Raw genomic sequence first — 26,019 nt, forward strand, 5'->3', positions numbered from 1 at the left:
AACAAAGAGTCACATCAAATAAGAAAATTCAGCACACAACCATAAATGAAAGCCCCCGCCTGCAGGCTGCATCACTCCGGCTGATGTTCATGCATGCGCATTCTGATTTATGAACGTTCATTTTCAAAGTATGCATGTGTTTTACATTAACCCGTATTTAAAGCAGATAATGGCAACAACACGTTTAATGTCAGCCATGTATTAATTATTAGCTACACATCAAAATAGCTCAAATCGTCACATTTCTAACACTTGCGCGTTGGCGAATAGCGATATAAGAGAAGCGCACAAGAAACCATTTGCGCGCAAAAGCCAGTTTGAGGTCGGCGCTAAGCCTCAAATCTTCTTTGCTCATATTACTAATCTTACTACCCGCTCCTTTGTCATGTTCGCTCCTGACCTACCTATTAAAGCCTGAGACGACAGTCTTGGTGATTATTCAACATAGCCTGCTGCTTGAATAAATGGCTCAGCAAATTTTGTTTAACAAGGATGCAAGTACAAGATTTTAGAAAGCTGCCAAAGTGGAGAGCTGCAAAACCTGGTTTTCAAGCGAATAATGAGATCTAGATTTAGGCCGCTTAACTCCACGCGCAATGCGCAGACGGCACAGGTGCGATGAGAGCGCGTACAGCTCTCTTTCTGTTCCTCTTGAGGGGCGAATAGTGCTGCATTGTGGTGGGCAAATTTGATATTAAGAATTCGTTATCACTGGTTTGGTGAGGGTTAGTGTTGCTCCGAGATAACAAATGTGGCTTTGAGCTCTTATAGTCCTGTGCTTGAGTTTAGATGAATTGAGGTTTCAACAACCCTTTGGATTCACTTTAAGAAAAATCCGGTAAGTTTATGGTTTTATATTCATAAACGTGTAAAAAAAAAAAAAGAATGTTGTTTATTAGTAAACTAATTATTACCTGCATGGAATACAGTGTAGCCTTCTTTCTTTTGAGTAGTTCATACTGCATTTAGAAGCATGTTTAGTATGTGCACAACGCCTTGGGAAATTATTCACAGCATTTGTATAAACAAAGCCTTTTTTTTTTAAACGAGCTTGTCATGTAGGCCTTACTGGTTTGTCTAATACATGACATATTCCTGTTCAGGATGATCAGATATGGTCATAAGGTGACACCTTGTTTGAATCAACAAGAAGAAAGAAAAACAGTTGAGTCCTCACAAGTGACTGCAAACCCCTCCCTCATGCTCACACCATGCACACTTGCCATGATAAAATATCATTTCTCTATCATCATTCTAGTAGGTCTAGCAGATTAAAAATATTGTTTTGATTGCAAATCGTTAGCCAAAAGAGATGGATGGTTGTAAAATAATTATTAAAGGCTTTGCAAAGTAAGCTTTATATAATTCTTTATTATCCGAATGAATAATCTGGCAATGAAACAGTGAATGCTCCTTCAGGTGAGGCCTTCTCACTTAAAAATAAGGGTGCTTTATTTGCATCGATGGTTCTATGAAGAACCTTAAATGTCAGTGGAACCTTCCTACTGCACAAAAGTTTCTTTATAGTGGAAACGATAAGAAAAATAAAAATGAATTGAAAGATTCTATGTGGAACCCATATCTGTTCATCTATAGAATTCATGCAAATTCCGTATTTATGCGTACGTTGGAATCTTTATTTTTAGGAATAGTTCACCTCAAAATGAAAATTTGCTGAAAATGTGCTCACCCTAAGGCCATCCCAGTTGAGTTTGTTTCTTCTTCAGAACAGATTGATGTAGCTTTACATCACTTGCTCACCAATGGATCCTCTGCAGTGAATGGGTGCCGTCAGAATGAACTGCTGATAAACACATCGCAATACACATGACTCCAGTCCAAAAATTTATGTCTTGTGAGGCAAAAGTTGCATGTTTGTAAGAAACAAAATATAAATCCATAATTCATAATAATGCTTCGTCCAGTGAACTGTGAAGTGAAATGCTCCTTGTAAATGGGGATTGATCTGTGCATATTTCTCTCCTGATTCAGATGAGATGTTAATTCCAGGTTTGTTTCTTACATTTGTAACGTATTTTTTTTCTTCACAAGATAATAACTGATAGATTCAAGTGTGGATTATTGTGATATTTTTATTAGCTGTTTTGACTCTCATTCTGACGGCACCCATTCACTGCAGAGGATCCATTGGTGAGCAAGTGATGTAATGCAGAAATTCTCTAAATCTCCAAACTCATCTTGGATCACCTGATTTTCAGTAAATGTTCAGCACATTTTTATTTTGGGGTGAATTTTTTCATTAGAGTTTAGGTTATTCCGTGTGTTACGACTAGATGGCGCTGTTGTACAGTGTAGCGGTGCAGGAGCTGTTTCTGTATCTGTCTCGTGAGCAAATCGGCGTTTACTTATCAACAGCGTGGACACAATAGATAGAGAGAGACGCGCGTTTACATGAGAGCGAGCTCTGTCACCAAACACAGGTGCTGTGCTTCAGATTATCGGTTTCTTCGAGTAGTAACATCAGTTTGTGGGTTGTTCGTAATTCAGAAACAGACGGAGCACCCCGGACAAGCACATTTTTGATGTGAGTACGATTGTTAAATCGTTGCACAGCCTAATGAAGTGAAATAAATGGTTCGTTCTGTGCATTTTACAATTAGATTAGGCAAATCCAAAAAGCACTGTAGTGGGGCTATAATTGATAGTGAAGTATGTTTGTGGAGAGCGTATCCAAATCATTTCACACGGAGTTGAGTTGTGCAATGTATAACTCTTGTGTGAAACAAACATTGACTGCGGTGGGTTAATGAATGTGTTCAGTTAACAGTGTAGAACCTTGTTTTGTGCCTTCAACTAACAATTATTCAGGTCTTGTACACAGTAGGCATCATGTAGGCACAAGAGTATATGCAGTTGGTTTTGAAATGCATATGCCTAGCTTCTGTATAAATTCACATTTCCTTTATAAAGCCATGTGTCAGGTGCTAGTTCTGAATATCAGGCTGATATTTTCATGCATATTGTTACTTGGATCTGCAGTAATGCACTTGTTGATCAGTTCAGTAGTGCAGTCCTGTCAGTGCTGAATTACCAGTCAGTGAAAAACAGTATAATCAAGATCATAAGTGTGATTATTATTATGTGATGAACTACACCTGTGGTCATGCTGGAACACCTGTGTGAACTTGAGGAGCACTGACTTCATGCATCTACGCCCTTGAGATCAGTAGGTTAAAAGTCATTGCAACATGATTCAGAAAAGTGTTGTGTAAGTCATTTCGGAAGAATCTCCAGCTGCATATTTTGTCTTCCAGTGAAACCAATTTGAAAGTGATTAAATCTATCTGTCCTCTGAATATTATCCAGAGGCACAAATCACCTGTGCTGTGCCGATTGTGTTGGTGTTAATCACTTTCTTCGCTCATGTTTTCATTCCTGCCTCGAAACACATCAGAGCTGTTTCACAGGCTATTTTTGTTTGCTGGATTTTATTCATTAAACGTGTAAAATTATGTGGCATTCTCACAGGGCTTCCTAACATGACTCTTTTAGCGTTATACTATAGTGCATCAGCAGCACACCTCATAACATCACTGCTGCCTGGTAATCACATCAGCTGTAGTCATGGCAACTGCACATGGGAATGAAAGCTTTCACTGGGAGAGCAATTTTCTTCTCCTTTACTGACGTTTCCTCCACGGACTAGCTACGTGTTCCTTGCTTGCACGCAAATGCCACCACCGGTTTTTCCTCAGGGTATCACTGAATGCTCTTCTGGAGGCAGATTTTTCCGCTTCATCTTCACGTAAGGCTTATGTTGATGCCAATGGCTGTTTTTTCCCCATCAAGCTGTTTTTTTTTTGAGACTCATTAATAGTTTTTGCATTAATTCTCAATGTCAGTTAAGCTTATTTTCTCTTCAGTTCTCATTATTGTGATGCAAAGAAAAAGTCATATTCTTTGTTTATCATTTTTCATATTCAAACCGTATTTAAATATATTGATACCTCATGGTATTATTTGTTGTTATGCTATACTATTTCAACATTATATAAGTTTTTTTTGTTCAGTAAAATTACTCTTGTTACATTTATGAGAATAAACAGTGACAGTAATGGGAAAAGTACAAGTAAACTTGAGGATGCATTAAAATTATGAGAATAATTAATTGGGGATAAAATGTGCTTAATTGTTCTTTTTTTTTTTCCTGTTGATTTTGGCATGAAATGGGACCTGGACTTGCTTGCTTGCTTATTTACTTATGTACGTACTTATTTATTAATTGGGTTATATCCAGGGTTTCCCAAAAGAGTTGATGGAAAGCTAATAATTATATATGTATGTATGTGTTTATTAGTGCTGTCAATCGATTAACAAATTTAATCGTGTTAATCACAGTCCTGGACCACAGTCCAATCCCAGTACACATTTACCCAACTATTATCAAGAGTATTTCTAAATAAATACAACAAAACATTTTCTTGCGACCTTACATTAGTATTATGATAAAATGCATTATGAAGAAGAATTGGACCTGTTCTGCAGGTGCATTAGAGCTAACATTAGCATCATGCTACAGAAGACAATTTATGAGATTAATAGTACACTTTTACTCAGAACTCACTTTAAACCACCATCGAGTGTTTGTAATAACTTCCTTTTGCGATCACATGTGTATATATAGCCTACACTTAGGGTGGCCGTGGTACATTAGAAAAGTAGCCCAAAAAACCGCAACCCAGGCTCTGTAATTTTTCCCACGACTGTATTTTCAAAATAGCCCAATTGTGCAGGAAAACCACGACCTGGTAACACTGGTTCACTGTTACCTTTATCACATATGAGTATACATATCTCTCTATCGCTCTCTCTCCGACACAAACTCTCTCGCCGCATTCGCTTCACTTTTGTCGAGCCCGGCGCCTCATAATCACACAATCCCTGCGTCCCAATGTGCATATATCCACCCTATCTGCCCTAAATAGTATTGAAAATTACTAATATCACACAGAATTTAGGATGGATAGCATGCACATTGGGACGCAGGCAATGATTTCCTTCCGCGTTGTGATGACGGCAAAAAGTTGGGATCAAACGATTAATTTGCGTTAAAAAAATATTAACGCGTTAAAATTTTTAGATGAATCACATGTTAACGTTGACAGCCCTAGTGTGTGTGTGTGTGTGTATATATATATATATATATATATATATATATATATATATATTAGTGTTGTCAAAAATATCGATATTTCGATAAATATCGATACTGAAATATCTGAACGGTACCAATATTAATTTCCCGAAGTATCGATACACCGATACTAGCCGAGCTTCTCTCCAAAGGCGCATGGACAAGCACCACACGTGACTGCACTCGTCTCCTTCGCTCTGGTTAAATAGCAAAAGTGAAGTGAATAGAAAGATGACTGCTCTGGGTGTTAAAGAACACAGCAGGAGCGCTATCTGTAGGGATCTATGATCCAGTCATAAAAACGCACGGAATCCAGTCATAAACACGGAATTTACAGTTTAACGCGGAATGTCACGGAATTTGTCAAAGTTTGGATGAATTAATCAAAAGTAGGTCATTACACTTAAATCAAATCGCGATATGGACTAGTATCTGTAAATATTAAGCTGCAAAAGTGGATTTAAATATGAATCCTGCATGTTCTGCGCGTCTCCGTGTGAATGTGCTGCACGTGCGGTTGTGTTTACTAATGTGGCGCTCGCGGTGATTTCAGCCTCTGCCGTCTCAATGAGGACATAAATACATCAACAATATCTCCAGAACTGATCTGAAAGGCACTTTACGAGCATTTTACCATTTAATTTGAGTAAAACTAGCGTCATATCATACACACACAGAACTTTAGAAGTATTCACGGCAACCCGTCAAAATAAAAGTTCGGTTTAACTTAGCCTATTAAAGACCGTGTGCCAGAAATAGGCTATATTACTATTATTTAGTAGAATGTACATAATACTACTACTTACGACTACTGTTAATTTTTTTAAAAGAAATAATCACAAAATATTTTTATTTTAATAGTAAATCCCCTTCATTTGCCAAAAATGTAAATGTTTAATTTTCATTAATTCAAATATAAATTAATTAAAATTGTTATATGCCTTCATCTGATATCCAGTAAAATTTAAATAAACAACACAGAATTTCTGAGGGAGAAAACACATTTCATAAGGCTACTGTAAGAATAAATAAAAATAGTTTGTATGCATTCAAATAATAGACATGCTAAAACACAGAATTTGGTAACAATAAAACATAAGGTGAGAAAAAAATAAAACATTTCATACGGCCCTAAACGTGTCATTTTTGTTACACTTTTAATAAATTAAATGTTAAATTGTATAATTTTCATGATTTTAATGAATTAGACATGCTTTTAGATTAATAGCATTTAATTTGACCATTAAAAAAAAAAACGGAATCCAGAAAAATTAAAAATTGAATGTAGAAAAAAATAAAACGGAATTTGGGGAAAAATAACACAGATTTCATAGGGCCCTATATCTGGAAATATTTTGGTTATGAAGCAAATGAGAATTTTTTGGATTTTAATTAGTACATGTATTAGTAAACGTTAGTTTCAATTAACATTTAACTAAGATTAATAAAAGATTAATAAATAAATCAACAAATGCAGTACCTCAAGACATTTTTTTGTTCATGTAAAATATACCGCATGTTCTCGACTTGTTACATTTATCTTTAAATTAGAAAAATTACCCCCTTAATATTGTGGCAGTTTTTCTCCGTGGTATCGAATATCGATACTTTTCAAGGTATCGTATCGAAGTTAGAAATTCCAGTATCGTGACAACACTAATATATATATATACAAGTAAAAAAAAGTTAAACCAAAACCAAACTAAAATTCAAACAAAAGCATGCAAAAGAGTCATTCAGTTATTTAACTTCAAGTAAATATTTTAGGTCGGAGAGGTTCGGAGAGGGGAAACCGTGAGTTATGTATGTCGCTTCATACAATGGTGTGGAATGGAGAGAGATTTGCCAGTGAGATTATTTTTTCTTTTCCCCACTAGTTAAAACCCTCCCTCCCTTCAGTTCTCCTTTTCTCTGTCACCCTTTCTTTCATCTATCTGTGTGCGACTGAGATCTGAGGGAAAAACTGTTGTAAAGGGAAACATTTTGCCCCTTGGGACCCCAGTCTTCAGAAGTCTGTGCTTCATCTTGTTTTTGACACTTGATTTTAGCCTCCACTGTTTGCTCTTCTTCAAAAGTCAGATTCTCTATGAGCAGTCAGATCTGCTTTGATTATCGCTCGTTTTCCCTCAGGTATTTCCTTGGAAAAATTTCCAATGGAAAACGTCCCTGATTGGATGTTAGACATGTCAATTCTTAATGTAAAATAGTGCAACAGTTCCTGCAATATAATATCTTAAGGCCATATGATTTGTCAGCTGTAATAGTAATGAAGCATGTTTTTTTTGTACTTCAAAGATGTCCATTCATTATCAGTGGTTCTCAAAACCTTGTGTGAAACGACATCTTCAAGTAATGGGTGAGAAGCTGTAGTTTACATCTCCTTTTTTAAAACACATATGGATGTGAAAAGTGTCAAATGATCTTACGGTAAACAAGAAGAGGAACCCTCTCAGTTAAATGAGCCGTTGTTTTATCTTTAGACTCTTTTTGACCCTGTACAAGGCTTTGCTGGAGAACTTGTGTGTGTTTCTGCACCTAAAGGTGTCATGGCCACATAATGGCCACCAGTTAAGTGGGATGTTGGAAAATGTACTGGTTGTAACGACATTCTTACAATTCTGTTTTGTTACCGGGAAAAAATGTATGTCACAACAGTCCCTAATTCGACTGTGGTGTAGATATTTTTCTACCATTTAGATCCTGCTTCTGGCTCTGTGTGTAAACCAATTATAGAGACTTGTCTTCAGGACTGGCTTTTTAAAATTGTATTTTAGAGAAAGGTCTTCTTCTTAAACTATCATTTACAAACAAAATCAAAGTGGATTATAGGTGCCCTTCAAGTGGAGTTGTAAATATGCAATGTTTTTTACTAGTGGGAAATTCTGAATTTTCGATGATAAGCAAATTGGAAGGGGGTTTTAATTTGAAACAGTCCGCAATGGCAGAAACACTGATCCATAGAATGATCCATATAGAAAGAGAGAGATGTGATTGTGAAAATTAATCACTTAATTTTAACATTTTTGCTTTATGTATAAAAAATTCTGGAAAAGAAGTGATAAAAATGAATGTTTCATGATTTTGAATTTACATGTTACTTTATGGCTCAGGTGATTGGTTTCAAAAACCTGGGAAAAACTGGCCGCGAATGAACGAAGATGACAGAATTTCAGAATGTGCCAACCAAGCAACTGCCATTGAGATGAACGCGACCAGATAGCACTCACCAAATATTATAAACCTCTTTGGTCAAAACAAAAAACACCCTATAGAGCTCCATAAATGCTGTCACACTAGATCTCTTACCATTTGTGTAATTTCACACTAGATGCACTCATCAGAGGATTGCAATCTGGCTCGATCTGCCATGATGCTTAATCAGATGTGAATGACTCGTTTGTAATATTCAGCGTCTGCTGTCATATGATGGAAAGTCAAGATATGACTCAGTTGAAATCCCATTGCTGACAGCTGAGTGTAACACAGTGGATAAAGATTGGAGTATCCAGCACTTCTTTTAGTTTCTTTTAGTTTCAGATGTCCATCAAACTGGAAAAGTCTTATGTTGAAAATCTAGTCAGGGTTTCAGTGTGCTGTAGACTTTGGATTGCATTGGATGTTTTAAGTGTTTGGGGGGGGCTGCCAAAGTTAACATAAGAAGTGAATTAAATATGTTTGTAATTATTAATACTATTGTGATATTTTCTGTAAAACTGCTATGAAATATGTGAAAAGTGCAAACAAATTGCATAAAAAAATGTATATTCCATTTTATACATCACACATAATGGCCCGGTTTCACAAACGGGGTTTAGTTTAATCCAGGACTAGGCCTTAGTTAAATTAAGATATTTAAGCAACTTTTACAAAAATGCCTTAGTTGAAAACATTAAGGTGTGCATCTTGACACAGAACAATGACTCTGACCTATTTAAGATATGTCAGAGCAAGATATTTTCAGTTGAGAATGCTCAACTTTAGTCTGGGACTAGCTTAAGCCTTGTCTGTGAAACCGGGGGTAAGAGTTAAAAGGAAAAATAGCCTAATTGTCTGTTAGTGTTAACACAATTCAAAGTACATACCATTTTCCAGATAATGTTGAAATAATTTGCTTTACCGCCAATACAGCGACAACATAAATCAAGCTCACCAAAATATACATTGAGACATTTTTAGTGCACAAGATATTTTCAGTTTCAGTACAAAAAGTTGTTAAAATAAAATATGAATCTCTCACACAAAAATATTTAATTTTATTTTAAATGACAAAAGCATTTCAATTAAGATATACATCGTTAAATTCAAAATGTTTGGCTGCGCTTAATGGGTACCTTTTTGTACGCTTTAAGCACACCCCTGTTCTCATTAAGCTCACATAATGTTTTATTAAAAATTCTTATTTATTTTAAGGAAATAAACAAGATGCAGTTATCCCTACTTAAGACTGTTTTCCTGCCATGTTTAACACAAACAAGACTCTAGAGCAGAAGGTAAAGGCTAGTATGGCAACATCACTTCATAGAGCATTCAATTTTTATACGACCGTCAGAACCGCACTTATATAGCCGAACTGATGCCTTTACACTGTCAGGAGTCACAGCCGCATTCAAAGCTTTCTTTTTTTATTAATTATTTATTCTTATTTTTCTTTTTCTCTCTAATCTTATTTTTTATTTGTTATTTTCTTTCTTTCTTTCTTGTTATTTTTATTTTTTTTGTAAAGTATTAATCATGAGAAAACGTTTGAATAAAATAAAAGATTAATACACTGTAAAAAATGGAACGGGCTATTTACTTAAAAAATATGGTAACAATATTACACAATATTTTTGAGTAGTTTTTAAGGCTTGGCTTTTTAATGGAATCTACCTGAATAAATCATGTAAAATCTACGATACAAGGAATTTAATATAATTAGTGAAATGTGTTCATTTATTTTAAGTTGATTCTCAAAAGTCTGATTAAGTGAGGCCTGTTTGTATTTGACGGAGTTATTTTGTACATTTAAAAGACTGTATACAGCCAAACAGCTCAAATAGGAAAATATTTGAGAAATACTGGAAAGTACTGCACTAGCACTAGAACAAGCAAAGCTACTGCTCATTGAACAAGATTTAATGCCTTACAGGAGTAGTATCCATAACCATAAGCTCTACTCTTCTGCACAATGGTGACTATGCACTGCACATACTGAACATTAAACATTAATAAATGTTTCCCTTCACCCAAAAACACATAAAATAGCATTTAAGTTCAAAATTTACTCTCCATATCCAGCCATATGCAAAGCATGCCGGGAACTAACAATCACCTCTAAAATAAAACTGCAAAATTGAGCTAATTCTCTTAAAATAAATAGGTAGCCTTCTTTCCTTAATTTTTTTTAGTTTAATCAGTTCCTCAATTCAAGCCTCAAAACTGCGTAAGTTTCCTTTAAGAAAATGAGGAAAAAACATCTCTTGGTTTTATTAGTAAAAAGTCCTCAATATTTTCCATAAAACACTGAATCACAATATCTTTAATGAAATACTCACTATTTTTAATTATCACCTTAATTATTTTTTATGAAAATTGCAAGACCCATGATTAATTTTTTTACAGTGTAGCAGAATTTACTGTTATTTATTGATAGTTTAACTAAATAATTCATCAACTGATAAGAAAATAATAAATAGATTAATTGAAAAATAATCAATAAATTAGTCGACTAATCGGAAAAATAATCGATAGATCAGTCGACGATAAAAATAATCGTTAGCTCCAGCCCTACATCTAAGCACATTGCAACATCTATACTAGTCCACTTTCAGCTAAGTGACATTCACAAAACAAATAAAACAAACCAATAAAACGTTTAATTAATGGTGGATGAACATAGAAACTAGCCTCATTGTGAAACCTCTTTTTAAATGGTTGTTAACTTATCTAAAGTCTCTTAAGACTGGAATACAGTACATGATTTTTGCCCCAGTTTTCCACAGATTTACAGTCTGGAGAAGTTGATGCTAGTTGATCAGAGCCAGTCTGCAGATTTGAGTCGACAGAATCCACAGAATCAAATCAAAATAGTAACTTTTTACATTTTAGGAAGGGGATCTCTCGCATGAGTATCGTCGTTTTTTGGGTCCTTTGCAACCAAAATATTTTAAAAGCCCTGTGTAGGACTGTCACAATTTTTTCTTTTTTTTTATGAGCTGGTGCTGTGTTATGAATCATTTCGGAAGTCTGACCAACTGAAACCGCTGGTACTAACCACCTCCTGTTCACAATTGCTTTAGGGAACTAATGTTTGAGTAATTCTTATGGCTGTTCCACTTAAATGCCACTGGCCAGATATAAAAGGAAATGAAATCTGTGCTCAACACACTGCCTAAATGATGAACGAGTAATTTGAGTTTTTATGGTAATGACTGGATGATTAGTGTTTAGGAAATAAAGTTGACCTGCATGCTGTTCAGGTGAAACAAGTAACCATTTATTTAGAGAACAGTCTTGTTGCTTGTGCTGTGTATATTGTAAACCAGTGTACACTGCAAAAAAAAATCCGTAAAATTTACGGAAAAAACTGGCAGCTGTGGTTACCAGAATTCTACCGTAAAAAATACAGTAGCAACGTTTTAGGTTTTACGGTTTTAACTTAAATTTACAGTTAAATACCGTAATTTCTTTATCTGATATAATCTTAATATACCAACCTATTAAAGTACTGAAATCTGTTTTGTTCCTTTGAAATACACTGATAACCACCAAATGCAGGTGATGATGAGAAAGTCACATGATGAGTCAAAGCCCATCACAAGCAACTTTTAAACAATAGAATATACAGAAGGTGCACAGTGTCATTCACGCAAGCACTAAACACCATCATGGTGAGACTCATTAAACTGAAATATGCTATAAACATTAATTTAACAACATTAGATGTAACATACAACCCTAATAAACATAACCGATAAGAAAAAACTAAGAAGAAACAGTTATTTCAAAGAAAAAAAACTTAAATTAAAACAGAATTTGGAATGCAGGGAATTCTGGGAACGTCAGTTTACGGTTTTTCCCTGTAAATTTTACAGGAACTTTCCGTTAACCATGTAACAGGTTTTTACCGTAGCATTTTCACAGTTTTTTACCGTTAAAATCACGATCATTTTTTACAGTGTACTGTTTAGCAAAACCCTAAGACTAGTGAAGGACACTTTCTAAGGCAATCTTCACTACTGCAAAGAATCTGGCGATACGATAGGCCTACGTATCACGATACAGGGGTTGCGATACGATATGTTGCGATACATTGTGATACTGTAAGCAAGGCGATATATTGGGACATTTCTTATTTTAGAAATAGGATATATTTTTAGGAAAGCTGTCATTAAGAGCACACCACCATATGCAAACCTTGGCAATAAATAAAAAAAATTTTATTTTACCAGAACACAGTTTTTTTTTAAACATTCATTTCTGTAATTGGTTCCACAGTGTTTGCTGATTTTCAGTTTTGTATAGGCCTACCTAGGCTATTTAAATTTTGTGTAAGTTGTAAACGTACCTATTAAGCTCACCAAAATATACATTGAGACATTTTTAGTGCACAAGATATTGGTTTCAGTACAAAAAGTTGTCCAAATAAAATATTAATCTCGCTCACACAAATATTTAATTTTATTTTAAATAACAAAAGCATTTCAATTAAGAGATACATCGTTAAATTCAAAATGTCTGGCTGTGCTTAATGGGTACATTTTTGTACGCTTTAAGCACACCCCTGTTCTCATTAAGCTCACGTTTTATTAAACATTCTTGTTTATTTTAAGGAAATTTTTTAAAGAATAATTGGAAAAATATATATTTTTTGAAGGTACAGAGTCAATCACACACAAAAAACAACAACAACACTAAAATCAATCAACAAGGCATTCACTGTTTAAGTTCAGAGATGAAGACTGCTGTCGGGATAACTCAAAACGAAACAACTGCCATGAATCTTGTATGATTTTTTTTTTATCTCGATATTCTGTTTTTGAAAATCGATACAGTATCAGCAAACATAATATCGCGATATTCACGTGTATCGATATTTTCTTACACCCCTAATGTTTTGCCACAATTTTATTTTTTAGAAATCGAGAAATCGCAATTTTGAATAGAAATACCAAACGTTAGATTTAGACACTTTGACAATATGCCAATGATAAGAGTAAAGAGAAAAGAACGCACGTGATTAACCGCTCACGTATGAGGCGCTCATATCGTTCACACAGAATGCGCTTTTGTGTTTACAAAGATGCGACGTGGGCAGTGGAATAGGAAAAACATGCAAGAAGATGGGAGTGAACCTTTTTTTAACTTGAGCGCCGCGCATTTAGACTGCCGTTTCATGCAAGAGACGGGAATGCAACAGTCAAGCACGTCCATGTTTACATAGAAAAAACAATGGAAAAGCAGTGCAAGCAAATGAAAAACCTGTGACTAATACTGCATGTCTGATATTTCATGTTTGAATTGTGACAGGCTGAAAGCTGCTGTTGTTTTTACAGAACATGTATAGTTAATAATACTCTACTTGTGTTATACCTTCAGTCATTTTGAATTACCTTGACTTTCTGAAGACATGTTTGTACAAGACTTGGAGAAACGTGTTCATGCCTTTATCACCAGCAGGGTGGATTACTGTAATGGTCTCCTCACAGGCCTTCCCAAGAAGACCATTAGACAACTGCAGCTCATCCAGAACACTGCTGCCAGGATCCTGACTAGAACCAGAAAATCTGAGCATATCACACCAGTCCTCAGGTCCTTACACTGGCTTCCAGTTACATTTACGATGGATTTTAAAGTACATTTACTCGTTTATAAATCACTCAATGGCCTAGGACCTAAATATATTGCAGACATGCTCACTGAATATAAGCCTAACAGACCACTCAGATCATTAGGATCGAGTCAGTTAGAAATACCAAGGGTTCACACAAAACAAGGGGAGTCTGCGTTTAGCTATTATGCGGCCCGCAGTTGGAACCAGCTTCCAGAAGAGATCGGATGTGCTAAAACATTAGCCACATTTAAATCAAGACTCAAAACTCATCTGTTTAACTGTGCATTTGTTGATTGAGCACTGTGCTATATGTCCGAACTGACTGCACTGTATTTTATGTATAATCATTTGTATTTTTAACTATTCTAAATTCAATTTAAATGATTTCCTCCTGGATTTGATTATATTTTTTGATTATTTTACTACTTTTTATGTAAAGCACTTTGAATTACCATTGCTATATAAATAATCTTGCCTTGGCTTACAGTGTAGTTCATGCATCTTTTCTGCAAATATATTTAACAAGTCATTTGTTTAACATTTACATCATGTTGACAACTTCATTAGTGGTGGCGTGGTGCACTTGTAATATAATTTTCTAGAGGGTTAATAAAGAAAAAGTTACTTGAATAATGTTGTAGTTACGTTTTCAAGTTGACTGGTTAAAAATCGTAAAAAATTGAGAATTGGTCAAATGTTCTAAAAAAAAATCTAGATTTAATTTTTTGGCCAAATCGCCCAGCCCTAGCTCATATACTCTATTAATATTGCTTGTATTTATCTTTTTCATGTTGCTTGCCATTTGTGCTGCACACATGAATCATTCCTTAGATTGGTTTGGAGGGGTGTGTCATTATATAAGTGACACACATGTTAGGCTACAAAAACATACCATTTTAATCTGGCAGATGATAAAACAGTTTGAAAAAAAAATTAAATGTACATAGGATGCACCTGAGCTATATCTAGAAATCAGAATATTATAAAGACCAATAGTGGGTTCCTTGCTGCTGTCACGACGCTGCTGGTTTGCTTAGTTGGGGTTTAAAAGACACTAGACACTGAATTTGATGCCACTGGATTATGAATCAGTAGCTGCATATAAATGTTGATTTTTAAAAAAAGCTATGCGGTGCACCCAGAAAACATAAAAAAGTGCAACCCATTGAATTTTTTTGATAAGCTTTTGTGAAGGCACAGCCCTATTCTGGAAAAGGGGGCGGGGAGAAGCAGCTCATTTGCATTTAAAGAGCTTGTTTCTGCTTGCATTCAAAGTAGGCATTTTCAAAATGATAAAATAAATGATCTGTGACGTATTACATATTGTAAAAAGGGGCATAATGGGTCTCCTTTAAAAATGATCATGTGACTTTTACATAAACAGGTGACCTGTAAATGCGAAAAAAAAACTTTTTCCATTGCAATCTTGCAACATATTCCTTTTTCAAATTGCCTGAAAAACAACCTCATGCGAATGTAAAGTTTTTTTTTGTGATATATGGGAGTTTTTGTGAAATTGGCCATATTTTCAGTTTGCAATTTCAATTTGTGCAATTTGAAGGGTAATGGAAACGCAGCTACTGATTCTGATACATTAATGATTAAAAAGCTGCTTTAAAACAATCTCTGTTGTATAAAGGGCTATATAAATAAAGGTGACATGACTTGACCAAAACACCCCAATAACCACATAGCAACATGATAAAAGACAAAGAATACCTTAGCAAACACATAGCAATGCCTGGCATCATTTTGGTCAATTTTGCTTATGTAAACACCGCTTATGTTTTCTTCAGAAATCAAATTTAAAATATATAATCCCATTACATGTGAGCTTAATGCAAGTCATTGTTTTACTAAAATTGAACTGAAACAGCTTTTGAGTTTCTCTATTTTTTATTATTGTGTGGGTCAATGACAAATAAAAGTGTCCAGGATGAAGCAAAGGAATTATTTTGAAAATGCACATGTGCCAAATTATTTGAAAAATACTCTTCATAATTATTTTTGGTTTAATATGGTTTTAAAAAACTTTTATACCTTTTTCAAGAGCAATCCAAAAAACGTCTCACAGTCTAACCATCAAATAATATCATTAGTACAGTTCACCTGTCACCCTGAGATATTATACTCTCAAAAAAAGTAAAAAGATTCTCCTGAAGTAAGATTTACCCAAGTGTATTTTTGAATAAATTATTGATCATTGGTCCCTGTGTGAATGCGTGATGGTCAAGAGTGCATATCACGTCAACAAGTGTTTAGTAAATCTTGGTTTACCCCAAGCACAAGACACCAGTCACCATGTTTCTGTTCTTGGCTCACAGGGATTTCCATCAAACAGTCATTAGATCAGACATGACTCAACATGATTTATCCTGAAAACCCTTCACCTCCACTGAGTTTTCCATTTCCTGCTCCTCACTCACTGACGAGAGAAACCCCATGCACCCTGTTTCCGATCCACTGCAAAGTTATTTTAATGTTTTTATTATGTGATATGGCTATATTAAATGGAAAAAAATAGCATATTGCTATGTTTCTGCTCCGCACTGCTCATGGTCATGTTACATTTGATCATTGCACTCACTTTCTCTGAATGGTGGTCAATCTTTTTTTCAATAGTATGAATGTTAAAATGTAACTTAAATTTCCTTTCTCAGTCATGGATGAAGACAGTCATGTGCTGATGTATGTAATCTCTTGAATGTTTCTTAATCTTATGCAGTTCTGAAAGAGGAAGAGGTGACTTCAGAGGAAGTGATGACTTAAAGGGCTCGCTTATCTATTTCTAACCCGCTCTTAATTTTTCTGCTCAGATGAGATGACGGCAGACTGCTTTGGCTGTTTGAAGTGGTGTCCCTGTTGGCTATTCAGTGCTGAAAGGACAGGATCAGAACCCGACAGCGACAGATAGACCGGTCTTTGGCTTCAGCTCATCTGTTGTGTCCATCAGGATGGTGCATTCAGCGTCACTCTGTGCCTGTCTGTCTCTTCTGACTGTCCTCAGCTGTCATTCTCATGTCCTCCCCCGACTCTCTTTTCTCATGGGTAAGGCTCATTTTTAAACTTGTGAAGATTTTGAACTGCAATTTAGAGTAACACTTTTGCCGTTAGATATTGGACTAACATGTGAAACTTCTGAGTTTCTGTTGTTTCTGCTGTTGTTCTCTTTATCTTCAGCCCGTAGTGGTTAACAGGATGTAAATTAAGGTGAATTTAATACTCGAGTACAGCATTACACAAGACCTAAAGGCCTCTGTGCCACTTGAGCTAAACATATGTAAACATACCCTTAGGATGCTTTACATCCTCATGTCAACATTTTAAATAATTGCATTTGAAAGTATCTTTTAATAGCAGGAATGTGATGCCTTCAGATCAGTGTTATTTTAGAATTATTTACTTTTATAGAATTTATTAACTTTTTGAATTAGCTACTTGTGTATTTTTTATATTATTATTTATTATTTAATTTTATTATAATATTATATTACTATTTTTTTTACCTATTTATCTTTTATGTTTTATAAATGTATTTATTTTAATTTAGGTTTTGAGTTTTTTTATTATGTGCATTTGTCATTTTTATTTTTAATAAAATTTTATTAATTTTATAAATCACCTTTAATTTTGTTTTGCTTCAGTTTTAGTCATTTTAGTGCTGCAGCTTAAGGAAAAATAAATGTATATATTGCCTTGCCAATTAACTCAAATTGCTTTTATCTAATATTTATATTTTAGTTTAATCTATTTTTAATAGCTTTAGTTTTAATTAACCTCTTTCAAATTGTTTCTTTTAGCTTGTTTACTGGAGCCTAAATAAGTATTATTATTATTTTAATTTTTTTTGTAAAATGTATCAACACTTTGAATGATAAATTAATTCAATATTAATATTTTCAAAAAACATTAACCACCAAATGGTGGGGTCAACATGCTTAAATCTCACTTAAGGGCCTTAGTGTCATAATCAAATTCTAATAATATAAAAAAAATATAATAATAAAATGATGTAATAAAATATTTGAATCAATATTCTAATTTCTTGGTGTCTGAATGCTAGCTTTAGTTTTTTATATATTTACATATATATATATATATATATAAATATACTTTCTAATTTAATAATGAAATTTGTCACTGTCAGTAGTGTTACAAAGTATATCAGAAATTTTAAATGAGATCTTGTTTAAAATGAAATGAAGACTATTTAATAATGGCGTACACGGCTGTGAAATGACCCTAGTGCACTTGGTTTAGCCGTGCACCGCAGTGACTGGTACAGGTGCTTATTGAAAGACTTGAATTAGATGAGATGCTAAGCTGTGATTATGCCAGCAAGACCTGGAAGAACATGGCTAGTATTTTTTTGTTTCACATATATGCAATGTGCAAGTTATTTGTGGAATGTCATAATAATCATTATTGTCTGTTAAGTTACATCTGAGCAACAAGTTAATTATTATGAGTATGTGATATAAAAATAGTGATCATTGTGATGAATGCTTATTTTTAAGAATGCATTGTTTCATGAAGATTTTTCAGACACTAAGCACTTTAAGAGATTATTGTCCACAACCTTGAGTCGGTCTGATTCAGTTTGCGCAAAATGTTTATCCACTTTTATTATTTGTGTATCTTTAAATTCCAACCGGGCTAGAAATGTTAGTCCAAAGCTTTCTCTTGGACAATGATTTGGTTTTTCACTAACAAGAAAAAATAACAAGCAAAAAGCCAAGAGAGGTCATTACAACAAATATCGTTCCATGTAGATCACACGTATTGCTCTGATCAGAAAGCATTGGACATACGAGAAATGAAAGACCCTGCATGGACCCTCTTTAGAGGAAGCGTCTATCCTTCTCCTCAATGGGAGCTGTGATGCAGACGTCCTGAAATGGCCTCTTGATATATTTCTGAAACTTCTAGTTAAGGTTTCATTTCTCTTGTGGCCTCACAGTAACTTAAACAAGGTACTTCTCTCAGGTTATTCAAATCTAGGAACTTGTAGCGGACTTTATTGGCATATAAAGCTGTGATTGATGTCATTGACACATTTGAATAATACTGTTCTTATATGTTAGCTTTGACGTGCAGAAGGAGTTTAGTCATTTCGTTTTCAAAGTTTTTATTGATTTGATTGCTTAACAAACAGTGTTGCTACAGTATCAATGCAAAGAATTGGAATGCTTACTAAAGCTGCGTTTATTTAATCTAACACACAGTAAAATCAGTAATATTATGAAATAATATTACAATTCAAAATAACGGTTTTCTATTGCAATATATTTTAAAATGTCATTTATTTCTGTAATGCAAAGCTGAATTTTCAGCATCATTACTCCAGTCTTCAGTGTCACATGATCCTTCAGAAATCATACTAATATGCTGATTTGCTGCTCAAGAAACATTTCAGATGTTCTACGTAATATTTTTGTGGAAATTAAACGTGTTTTTGTTTTTAACGATCGTTTGATGAATAGAAATTAGATTTTTTTTAAATGATGCTGATCAATTACTTAAAAATAAATAAATAAAAATTTTGCTGACCATAAACTTCTGAATAGTAGAAAATATAACATGTCTTAATAATAATAATTGCTAAATACAATATAAAAATAAAATACAATTAAACAAACTAAGCATTGCGATACTGATTTGATATTGTATTTTCATTTCTTTGGTACAAATAAATGTCTTGGTCAAATAATTTGACCCTCTAACGTGTTAAATAATGCGCTTTGTGGTTTTAGGGTAATACATTTGGGTCACAGACAAGGAAGCTGAAACAGCTTACTTTTGAGAAACAAGAAAGTAAACAGATAAATTTGCTGATGTAGTTGAAAGTGGTTTAGTTTCTTTTTAATGAATGGAGGCCCTTGTTCTCTGAACTGCATTTATTTGACAAGAGGAGGCCAGTCTGTGAGTTGGCAAAGCAGGGCAGAATCAGGCTGACCTGGCAAAGGTCACAAGAATCTGTTAATAGGAGTTTCTCCTTGTTTATCTGAGCAATTGAACAATGGATATACAGTTGCTTAGACATGCAGATACATCAGTTTCGCTGATTCAGGATCACTCTCTTGACCTGTGAGCGTTTGCTTACTCATCGTATAAATGGCCAGGCATGAGTGTGAAGATTACAGGGCTTAATTCAGACTGAGTCTCTGTTTTCCAGCAGTACCAATTACAGCCGTGCCAGAGTGAGTCAGATCACACTCATGCAGGTGATTGAGACTGATGTGAAGATGACACCTGCAAACCTATCATTTGCTGCTGTAGCTGCAGAAACATGAAAACCAGACTTGATCAAATCAGCAGTAGCCTGCGTCAATATATGCCTTTTGTGTTCTTTTATTTTTAGCAATATGAAGTGTAAATTATTATATTTACATCAGTCATTTCATTTGGTTGTGGACATTTTAAGGGGTCATATCATTATTTTGCATTTATGAAATTATGTATTTATTACAAGTAGCTACATTTACGTGCACCCAAATAATCAGTTAATAATCGGATTAATGGCTCAATCGGATAAAAAAAAAAAAAAAGTCTTCAATGTATTCTCCTCCATCGAGCTGAATAAAATTCTGATTTGATTGAAGGTTGTGGTGTGGCTTCGATAATATGATCAACAGGAAAAAATTAAACATGCAAATGCTTTAATCTGACTATCTTTTTATTCAGATTCAAAAATGTCTTGTGCACATGTGCAGTGCACAAACATGCTTATGTTGGTTTTGTCATATGTCTAACAAACTGCTCAGTGGAGTAATTTTCTTTTTTTTTGCTATATTTGCTAAAAAGCACCCCTTCTGACGCATGTCAGCTTTCTTTTTAGATATGTCATCAAGAAATGACAATAATGCTGATGTAGCTCCGGTTGAATTATCACAGTGCCTTTGCTTCTGAACTCAGTAATCAATGTGAATTCGATTGCAACATTTAGGGTTCATATGTGACCCTGAACCACAAAACCAGTCTTAAGTCGCTGGGGTATATTTGTAGCAATAGCCAAAAATACATAATATGGGTCAAAATTATAGCTTTTTCTCTTATACCAAAAATCATTAGGATATTAAGTAAAGATCATGTTCTAAATTTCCTACCGTAAATATATTAAAACTTAATTTTTAATTAGTAATATGTATTGCTAAGAACTTCATTTGGACAACTTTAAAGGGGATTTTCTCAATATTTAGATTTTTTTTGCATCCTCAGATTCCAGATTTTCAAATAGTTGCATATCAGCCAAATATTGTCCTATCATCAATGGAAAGCTTGTTTATTTAGCTCTCAGATGATGTACAAATCTCAGTTTTGAAAAATTCACACTTACAGTGGGGAAAAAAATTTTATTTTGTATGTTTGCCCACTGACAAAGAAATGATCAGTCTATAATTTTAATGGTAGGTTTATTTGAACAGTGAGAGACAGAATAACAACAAAAAAATCCAGAAAAACACATTTAAAAAAAGTTATAAATTGATTTCCATTTTAATGAGTGAAATAAGTATTTTATCCCCTATCAATCAGCATGATTTCTGGCTCCCAGGTGTTTTTTATACATTCAAGGAGCTGAGATTTGGAGCACTCTCTTAAAGGGACTGCTTCTAATGTCAGCTTGTTACCTGTTTAAAAGACACCTATCCACAGAAGCAAACAATCAATCAGATTCCAAATCTCTACTATGGCCAAGACTAGTGTTGTCACGGTACCAAAATTTCAGTATTCGGTACAGTTACCAGTGAAAATCCACGGTTCTCTGCACCAGAGCAAAACACAAAAACATGCTAATTAAAAAACATACTATTTTTATTAATAAAGTCAAACAAAAATAAAATGTACAAAAATCAGTGCCATTCTTTATATTTATTTAAAATTGTGTTTCAAGTTTTTTGCAAGTAATAAAGTATGAAAAACAGTATACAAGTTTCACCCAATTTTTTTTATTTTTTTATGAAATTTAAAATGTTATTGTGTTAAAATTAAAATATGGAAGAAATGTTGTGATTTATTTCTTTAAAAATAAAGATTTATTAATATTTTTCAACAGTAGTAATAGTACCACATACATTCTACTAAATAATAGTAATATATTTCTGGCACAATGTCTTTAAGATAAACTTTTATTTTGACGGGTTGCCTTGAATACCTTTACATGTCTGTGTGTGTAGCTATATGATATGACACCGGTTTTACTCGAATGAAACGGTAAAATGCTTGTGAAGTGACTCTCAGAGCAGTTCTGGAGATGTTGTTTATGTATTTATGTCCTCACTGAGATGGCAGATGCTGAGATCACAGCGAGCGTCAGGCACGCACATCTGCTCCATTCATTCATACAGAGACATGCAGAACAACTTTTGCGGCTTAATATTTACAGATTACTAGTCCATGTCACGATTTGATTTAATATGTCATTCCGTGACATTCCGTGCTAAACTGTAAATTCCGTTTTTATAACTGGATTCTGAGATTCCGTCTGCGTTTTCGGCAATCGTGGAAATCATAGGGCCATAAGCGTCAAGAAACGGGTTGACCGGGTACTCTGTACCACCGGTACTTGAAAAAACCTGGTACCGTGACTTTTTCATTTTTTTTAGTACCGACTTGGTACCGAAGTACCGGGTCTTTTGACAACACTAGCAAGACCAAAGAGCTGTCCAGGGTTTTCAAGGACAAGATTGTAGACCTATACAAGGCTGGAATGGGTTACAAGACCATCGCCAAGCAGCTTGGTGAGAAGGTGACAACAGTTGGTGTGATTATTCACAAATGAAACAAACACAAAATAACTATCAATCTCCCTCGGTCTGGGGCTTCATGCAAGATCTCACCTCGTGGAGTTTCAATGATCATGAGAACGGTGAGGAATCAGCCCAGAACTACACGGGAGGATCTTGTCAATGATTCCAAGGCAGCTGGGACCATAGTCACCAAGAACACAATTGGTAACACACCACGCTGTGAAGGACTGAAATCCTGAAGTGCCCGCAAGGTCTCCCTGCTCAATGTACATGTACAGATGTACAGGCCCGTCTGAAGTTTGCCAGTGATTCAGAGGAGAACTGGGTGAAAGTGTTGTGGTCAGATGAGACCAAAATTGAGCTCTTTGGCATCAACTCAACTCACCGTGTTTGGAGGAGGAGGAATGCTGCCTATGACCCCAAGAACAACATCCCCACCGTCAAACATGGAGGTGGAAACATTATGCTTTGGGGGTGTTTTTCTGCTAAGGGGACAGGAGAACTGTACCGCATCAAAGGGACGATGGACGGGGCCATGGCATTGAAGCCAGACAGGGCATTGAAAATGGGTCGTGGATGGGTATTCCAGCATGACAACGACCCAAAACACACGGCCAAGGCAACAATGGAGTGGCTCAAGAAGAAGCACATTAAGGTCCTGGAGTGGCCTAGCCAGTCTCCAGACCGTAATCCCATAGAAAATCTGTGGAGGGAGCTGAAGGTTCGAGTTGCCAAACAGCAGCCTCGAAGCCTTAATGACTTGGAGAGGATCTGCAAAGAGGAGTGGGACAAAAGCCCTCCTGAGATGTGCAAACCTGGTGGCCAACTTTCCAACGATTGGATTCATTATTGATGAAAATTAGTGTTATGATAACATAATAATTTTGTTTTTTGACCGTTTCTCATGCTCTCTTTGTATTATTCTGTTGGTAGGAATTTGGAACCAGTCATTGTGGCTACTTTGTTGCAATAAATGGTCTTTTTTTACTAAGGGAAAGTGATCAAAAAGTGCTGAACTAAAAGTTTAAAATAATTTAGTTTATGGACCAATTCTATTAACTAGTAACTAGTTTATTAATACTTAGAAAGCACATTCTATTGTCTTATTCTGCATGACTATATTTTAGATCCCTTAACCCGACCCCATACCTAAACTTAACTACCTTACTAACTATTAATGGGCTACAAATTAGGAGTTTATCGAGGCAAAAGTTGTAGTTAGTTGTTAGTAGTTAGTGTGCAGTTAGACCTTACAGTAAAGCATGACCAAATAATTTATAGTAAAATAAACTTATGTTAAAAGATAAAGGAAGTTTTGATTTCTCAATCATGCATAAGGATTTAAGAGGTACAGACACCGTAGGTAGTCAAGCAAACTTCCTCTTCAGTCTGCACCTCTGCTAAGACACATTTACAGTTTTTAGAGAAAAATTTACTTCGTTACAAGACATTGATTTTTCCACGTACTTCTGCATCAAACTGGGTCAAGGAGGTTTAAAAGTTTTGGGTCATTATGAATGAACTTGAAGCGCTGCTTAAATTTCTCTGGTCTGCACTGAGAGAATGTACCCTGGGGTTGCATAATTTCACAGCCGCATGCTGGCTGTCACATCCACATTCTTTACAGCCCTCACAAACAAGACAGCAGCTGATACGAGGATTTACAGGACTTTAGCTCAGTGAAACGCTTAAGAGGCCACAGTCGCCATTACGTGCTGCTAATAAGCCAAGATTTTCTTGGAAATTCCTCTTCCTTCCCCCTTTTTGCGATCAGAACATTGAACATTTTAGAAGACAGTATGTCTTTTTTAATAACCGTGTTTATGTATCAGCTTTTGTTTTTAAGCAGATTGTCATTTCCTGAACTGATTTTGGTGAAAATCTGTTTTTAAACCTGTTACGAAACATGTTTATTGTTATCAAATGAACGAAAGCAATTAACATGCAGGGTCAGGAGGTGTGAATTCTGTGGAGATTTCTGTGAAGCTACATTTACACAGAAGTTGTCATGTGTTGTGGGAGTGATATATAGTGAAAATGGGTGGAGGAGAAGGAGGAGGAAAAGCAGTGCTGACGTTCTTCTTCTCTCTCCAAGGGCTGTTTGGAGAAGACAGCTGGTATGCTGCGGCTCGGCTTTAGATTAGCCTTCCCACAGAGCCCAATGTTTTCATCTCAGGGTCATGACAGCGAGCGGGGAAGGCGTTCACATGTTCTCGGCAGAATAAGAACGGCGGTTAGGGCAAGAATGTGTTGATTTTAATGTGACTTAGAAGTTTATAAGCTTGCTTTGTCGTTGAGCCTCTTTATGCCCTCACTATCCTTGCTGTCGGCTCTTTTCCAAACGCTCTGCTAAGTGTGTTTCTGCAAGCATTGGCAGGAGATTTTCAGATCTGACATAGTTGCTTAACACCACCTCACCCCCCTTCTTTCCCAGCTTTCTGTATGGAAAACTGTGGATGAAAGGAGTTTATTGGATCCACAGAGTTCTGATATCTATTTATTTAATTGTTTTTGCTGTTAAAGAGAGCAGACCTTTGATCATGTCAGAATTAATTGTTTTAAAATGTATTGAAATGGCCGATTAGATTAATATGTACAGTTTTTTCATATGAAAGTTAATACATTTAAGATGTTATATTTTGGAAAATAAATTTAGCACTAGCAAAATAAAACGTTAAATTCAGAAAGTGGAAGTTATCATTACGGAATAAATATTATTAAAAATATACAGTCATGGCCAAAATTATCGGCACCCTTGGTAAATATGATCAAAGAAGGCTGTGAAAATGAATCTGCATTGTTAATCGTTTATTTAAAAAAATCACAAAAATCGAACCTTTCATTGGATAATAACAATTTAAAATGGGGGGAAATATCATAATGAAATAAATGTTTTTCTCTAATACACATTGGCCATAATTAATGGCACCCTTTTATTCGATACTTTTTGAAACCTCCATTTGTCAGTTTAACAGCTCTAAATCTTCTCCTATAATGCCTGATGAGGTTAGAGAACACCTGATAAGAGATCAGAGACCATTCCTTCATCCAGAATCTCTCCAGATCCTTCAGATTCCCAGCTCCATGCTGGTGCTTCTTCTCTTCAGTTCACCTCACTCATTTTCTACAGGGTTCAGGTCAGAGGACTGGAATGGCCAGCAGAAGCTTGGTTTTGTGCTCAGTGACCCATTTTTGTGTTGTTTTTGAGGTTTGTGTTTGGATTATTGTACAGTTGGAAGATCCAAACATGGCCCATTATAAGATTTCTAACAGAGTCAGTCACTTATTGATTTTTTTATCTGTTG

The 26,019-nt window shown here is 35.1% G+C and overlaps 1 protein-coding gene across 4 annotated transcripts in view; it reads left to right on the forward strand.

Moving 5' to 3' along the window:
- Positions 1 to 424: 424 nt before the first annotated feature.
- The window catches only part of LOC306885401 (semaphorin-4A-like), a 50,054-nt gene continuing 24,459 nt past the window's right edge, over positions 425 to 26,019 (forward strand). For 2 of the 4 annotated variants that reach the window (XM_079441879.1, XM_079441877.1), the window contains exons 1-2: positions 425 to 838; positions 16,784 to 17,015. In XM_079441879.1, coding sequence (XP_079298005.1) covers positions 16,922 to 17,015 — 94 coding nt within the window. In that variant the 5' untranslated portion in view covers positions 425 to 838; positions 16,784 to 16,921. Of the gene's footprint in view, positions 839 to 2,368; positions 2,546 to 16,783; positions 17,016 to 26,019 lie in introns of those variants that run through there. The other 2 variants (XM_079441878.1, XM_079441876.1) reach the window with 2 other exon arrangements.

This window comes from Barbus barbus (assembly GCF_936440315.1).
Source record: "Barbus barbus genome assembly, chromosome: 19".
NCBI classification, from domain to species: domain Eukaryota; kingdom Metazoa; phylum Chordata; class Actinopteri; order Cypriniformes; family Cyprinidae; genus Barbus; species Barbus barbus.